Source organism: Octopus bimaculoides, chromosome 5, assembly GCF_001194135.2.
Source record: "Octopus bimaculoides isolate UCB-OBI-ISO-001 chromosome 5, ASM119413v2, whole genome shotgun sequence".
Lineage (NCBI taxonomy): Eukaryota > Metazoa > Mollusca > Cephalopoda > Octopoda > Octopodidae > Octopus > Octopus bimaculoides.
This window is the reverse complement of record NC_068985.1, coordinates 51,039,902-51,045,793: the sequence shown is the minus strand read 5'-3', so window position 1 is coordinate 51,045,793 and position 5,892 is coordinate 51,039,902. Positions and strand designations below refer to the sequence as shown.

The following is a 5,892-nucleotide window of genomic DNA, read 5'->3' as shown; positions in this document are numbered from 1 at the left end:
CACACACACACTTCAGAAAAATAATGGAAATACCTTGTCAAGTGAATGTTTTTTTTATTAATATGGAGTTGGTCCACCTTTGGCTTCCATCACCACCTTTGGCTTCAATCACCATGTTGACTTGTATCAGTTTTGAATAGTTAAGGGAATTTTGAGCCATTCTTCAAGTAAAACCTGTTTAGCACTTACAGTAACAAGGGTGGAGGTGAAAGTGCTCCTCATTTACTGCTCCAAAATTTACCATAACCGCTCAATAATATTAAGATTTGGGAATTGTTAGGGCCAATCCAAATGCTAACTTTGAATATCACTAGCTATATCAATTGCTACACTATTGCTCTGGAAGATTACACTACTATCAAGGGACAATATTTGTACCATTGGATGGGTATGATCAGCCAAAATACTTAGGTAATCCTTGGAGTTAACTCTGCTTTGTAGAATAACTAAAGGGTTAAGAAAATTCTGTGATGTGGCTGCTCAAATCCTCACAGAGCCACATCCATGCTTCACGGTAAGGGTTAACGATGAAGGTTTGAGGCTTCTTTCAGCTGTCTTCAGATATAAGCTCACTCTGGTGTGGAAGGATAAAAAATTATGAATGATAATTCATCAGAGAAGATGGTATTGTTCCTTTGAGCCATTGACAATTTCTGATAGTCTAGACACCATTTTTTCTGCTTGTCACTGTTGATGGTGAGACGAGCGGTTTAGCAGTTGCATCCCTTCTACGGTATCCAACTTTATAGAGCTCACGATGAATAGTTTTAGTTGACACTGGGTTGGCATCATGGTGGTTTAGCTTTACTGCTACAGTTTGATGGTTTTTAGATACATGTTTCACTTTTTTGTGGCTCCTCTCTCTGAGCATTGCCTTCCATTCAGAATTATGCTTGCCAAAGCTGGTTTTACCTTGGTTTTGGAATACCAACATGATTTTAGTTATCTTTTGAAACACCAAAACACTCTGTAGTTTTAGTGATTGAAGCTCCATCTATCTCCACTCCAATAATTTGTCCTCTTTGGAAATCAGATAGATTTTGCAATTTAACTTTTTAAATATAGGTGCAGGAGTGGCTGTGTGGTAAGTAGCTTGCTTACCAACCACATGGTTCCGAGTTCAGTCCGACTGCATGGCACCTTGGGCAAGTGTCTTCTACTATAGCCTCAGGCTGACCAAAGCCTTGTGAGTGGATTTGGTAGATGGAAACTGAAAGAAGCCCATCGTATGTGTATATATATATATATATGTGTGTGTGTGTGTGGTACCCCTTCATATGTTTATGGAATTTCTCTAATCACTTTGGTATGTTACTACAACTTTTCTTCAGCAGAGTTAGAAATGTATGTAATCTCTAATTCCTTGTATGCACTGTAATACTTAACTTTAGATCAACAAAATGATCTTTTCTTATTTTAAGTTGAATAATGCCGGCAAACTGATGCTAGCAGCAATGGCTCTAATAAATTTGCTAACTTTTTCTTTCTTGCTCCGTTACTTGTATAAATTAGGAAACACCATAAAGCAAAGAGATACATTATATGCTTTTCTGTCCTTTCAGGTTGACTTAGACAAAGGTGTTGATTATATGAGCAATGCTGCTGAAAGAGGAGATCGTGATGCTGTATTGTACATGGCAAAAGCTTATGAGACTGGAAATAATCTGGGATCTTACAGGTCAGAGAATCATTTCTGTTCATTAAAAGCAAAAAGTAACATTTTTGGAAAGGAGATTTAAGAAAATTTTTCCATATTACCTCCAGAGAGATGATATGGTTAAATGATGAAGGGGTCAAACTCATAACTTGGTTTTCGAATTTAAGCAATCATTGTCAGATTCCTTTGGTAAATTCCTTGTATTCTATCCTATTATACAAGAAAGTAGGCAGTCCTGATCTACAGACAGATCTGTGCAGTTGTTTTCTGCTTTATAACAGCAAATCATTTAGTCCAGAGTTCACTACTGTCATCCCATTCTTATTTATCATTAATGGGGCCTCATTATTCTTTTTTCTTTTTTCACTTTTCCTTACTTGTCCAGTGTTTTTCTTCCATAACTTTACATCTAACAAAAGAATCCCAGTCATTTGGACTCGTTCATACTTTTCAGTTTCATAGTGAATGCTGTAACCTACTGTATTATATGGTCACAACTTTAAAAAAAAAAAAACGTTATATTCATGTTAGTGTGACTTGGGTAGATCACACACATACACACTCTTCCTTCCTTGGGGCTCTCAACAACTAACAGAGCTGTAAGATACTGTCATGTACCCTAGGCACTGTAAACCTATCAAAGCACCATACATCCATGGTGCTGTACAGTATGTTTCCAATATGATTCTCAAACAGTTCAGTACATTGTGCTTGCATGAGGGAATCTAAATATTTCATTGAATAAGCTGTTTGCCCAGGAGTGGTGTGCAGAGAAACTTTGTAACATTTACAGCTGCATATAGCTCATAAGATGCAGTTTGGCTGCCATTGGTATAATGGTGAATATAAAATCTGGAAATATACAATAGTAAGATAAAGAAACAAAAAGGTTTTTAAGTGATCACTGTTGTAAAAGAAACAGAAAATAGCAAGCAACTTGTACCTGAATGTGTGTGTATAGTAGGGTGTAGAGTGGAACTTATAACATGATATTGATTTATATACTTTTATTCCTTTTATGGTTTTCAATCATTTGAATAAGGCCATGATGAGAAACTGTGTTCAAAGGTTTTTAGTGGATCATATGAACTTCAGTACTGATTTTAGACTGTTAATTATTTTAGTAATCTCCATTTATTAAATGTCATCACACTAATTTAGATACACACATACATGCACACATTTTGGAAAGAGATAGGTCCCACCAGGTTTAAAATGCCCAGTTTACACTGTGTCATCACAGCACCTCTGCAACTCTATAAAGAGTTGAAAGTTTAAGGAAAGAAAGAAGGATATATCTGTATCTCTGTGTGTAATGATGAGCTTCACAGTTTCTGGTTACCATATATTGCTCACTAGGTATTAAGACTATGCTTGTCCAAGCTGCTTCACTGGTATAAATAGAGAACCATTTAGTTGCAAAGCAAACATCTTAATCATTTATTTATAATAATTTTGTGTTTGTTTATTTTTGTGTTTCCTTTGTCCTTATGCTGAAAATTTTCTTTGATAGAACCAAGTCATGGGAAAAAGCAATAGACTGGTATGATAAAGCCATCCACAGTTTAATGAATGATACTTCTGAATTGTTTAATTCTACTATGCATAGCCCTTTGCATTTGTTACTTGCTGCACAAGCAAACATCTACAACATTGGTGGTTTTGGTGTTGAGAAAGACCCTCAGAAAGCAGGTAATTTATATTGTCACTATTTAACAGTATTACCAACATTGTTGCATATGAGTAAACTCAAGTGGGGGAATTGAACATCAAGTCTCATGTTAATTTTCCCATACCCTTGGTAAAAAAACAAAACAAAATCATTAACATCACAATGCTCTCTTTACTCTCCACTGAATACCTTAGGCTTGTATTTAAGATGAATTTTATCTGCAGACTTTTTAGTTGCGATTATTTATATTGCCTTAAATTTTATGTATCTTCACTAATATTTATGCTCTGCAGACCTATTCCATAAAGTGGTTGGTAAGCAGTGATGTTGGGTTAAGGACATGGTAGTCTTCCTCAGAGATGTTGTCATAATAAAAGGCTCCCAGTACGCTATATAAAGTATTGAGGTTGCGAGGACCCTTCAGTTTTGTTGAAGAGATGATAACCACTCTGATGTTGGTGCCATAATAAAATGCACACTTTGTATTCAGCAAAGTGCTTGATATTAGAAAGGGCATCCAGCTGTAAGAATCAAGCCAAAATGAAATGTTCAAGTGAGATGCAGCCTTTCGTCCCAAATAGGAGAGAAGTAATAACTCATCCAACCCACGCCAGTTTAGAAAGTAAATGTAAGCTGATTCAAATGATGAGATGCACATTAATTCATATTTCTTTTGTTTCTCTCCTTTTTTTAAATCTCTTTGAATGTACTATTTTGATGGGCTTTTCAGTAACAGATTTAATATCAATATATCTGACAACGTTCTCTTTATTACTCCTTGTAGGGGACTTATACACTGAAGCAGCTGATGCGGCAACAGAAGCAATGAATGGTAGAATGGCTTGTCATTATTATGCTTTGGCTGAAGAAGCTTGGAGCCAGTTGGAGGAGGAGGAAGAAGAGTAGAAGATTAATTATACAAACTTCTAGTTTATTTTTATTTTTTTTAAAATTTATTTTCTTCCTAGTTTTGAAAATAACTGCACTAATAACAACTGGAAAAGAATCAGAAAAAAGTAAACTGTTGATGTAACTGTATATTTTGTAAAAAAGAAAAGAAAGGCATCTTTGCTGTTATTGAGTTATTTCATTTATATTTGTTTTATATATAGATTTTTACTTGAATTTTCTTTGAAATTTTTACTATTTTCATTTTGTAAATTTTCTTTTTTAATTTTGTAAGAAGTAGTAGAAAAAGAAATGATTGCAATGATCTCAATATGCATTTCAATCATATATATATATATATATTAATAAATGATAGGGTAGCAAAAAAAATTTTAGAAATTTTATTTACCACCAGTGGTCTAGCGTGAGTAAAAAAACAGTCAATAGACTATGTACTATTCATTTAAAATGCAATTTTTGTGGTATGTAGTCTTTTGCTGCTATTTCTAGCGAGTAGATGTCCTATTATAGGCATCTCTGCATGTTAAAAGAAATATATATATATATATATATATATATATATATATATTACAGTTTGAATACTCTTGAAGTTTTAGCTTCAATTGTACCCAGTTAAATCAGTGTTCTACATGTAGATTTTTAAAACTTCTATCTGTATTTATATATTTTTAAAAATTATTTTATGTTTATTTTTCAATTCATGTTCTGTTTTTCTAATTAGGAAACCTCAGAGTACTGTAAGGGTGGGTGTCAAAATATAGAGTAAAACTATTATGTAATAATTTTTTTAAGTATAGAAATTGTTTCATAAGTCATATATACAGTGTTTACCATAATAAAATTATAATTGTCAGAGCTGACTTTTGAAACTATAGTAGGGGTAGTGACCAATCTACCCTGTAGAAAGGGTAAAAAAAATTTTTTGCTGTAGGAGTAGCTGTGTGTTGCTAAAAATGTTATTGGGAACACTGTAACACGTTACAAATATATTTTGCTTATTTTTTAGTTTTTTTCTTTCTCTTGACCAATTAGTTGTATTTTATTTTTAGATTATTGATGAGTTCATTAGCTATTTTTTTTTTTCTTTTTTTATTGAAATGTGGAATTTGTAAATTTCTATCTAGTCTTTTATTGTTTTTCGTACATTATCTGTGGGTACTCTATTAACATTAACCTGAAAGGAAATTCTCTGATTATATGCCAAGAAGAATTGCTTTGTCAAATATACCATTCTAATTTCCTAAAAATTACTTAGTGACACAGTCGACAGTTCACAATTAAAGTTGGAAGTAAACAGTTAATATTGCACTGTAAATCAGAAATTTTAAGAGGCTTAAAACAATGGCTGGTGAAGATTCAGACTATTTTCTGAAATAGAATGGGATTTGCTTATATAAGTAATGGTTGATGGAAACTTTTAGAATTGGTATATTGTATTAGATATAGTAATATAATATCTTCATTGTGAAATTCTGTTTCCCTTTGCATTGTTTTCATGTATAATAAATGTTTATTACTGTAAATCAGTAAAAAAAAAATGGTCATAATAATTAAATTTATGGCAGCATTCAGGAGGGCAAATTTAGTCTCACACACTGTGTTAAAACATTTCAGTCTGTTAAAGACATCTATCCATCTATATATATATATATAT

General features: G+C 32.9%; 1 protein-coding gene across 2 annotated transcripts in view; it reads left to right on the top strand.

Moving 5' to 3' along the window:
* LOC106875963 (eukaryotic elongation factor 2 kinase) overlaps nt 1-5,886 on the top strand; it is a 37,930-nt gene extending 32,044 nt beyond the window's left edge. For both annotated transcript variants that reach the window (XM_014924302.2, XM_014924303.2), the window contains exons 10-12: nt 1,563-1,678; nt 3,171-3,349; nt 4,114-5,886. In XM_014924302.2, the coding sequence (XP_014779788.1) occupies nt 1,563-1,678; nt 3,171-3,349; nt 4,114-4,235 (417 nt within the window). In that variant the 3' untranslated portion in view covers nt 4,236-5,886. The remainder of the gene's footprint in view (nt 1-1,562; nt 1,679-3,170; nt 3,350-4,113) is intronic.
* Nucleotides 5,887-5,892: the final 6 nt, after the last annotated feature.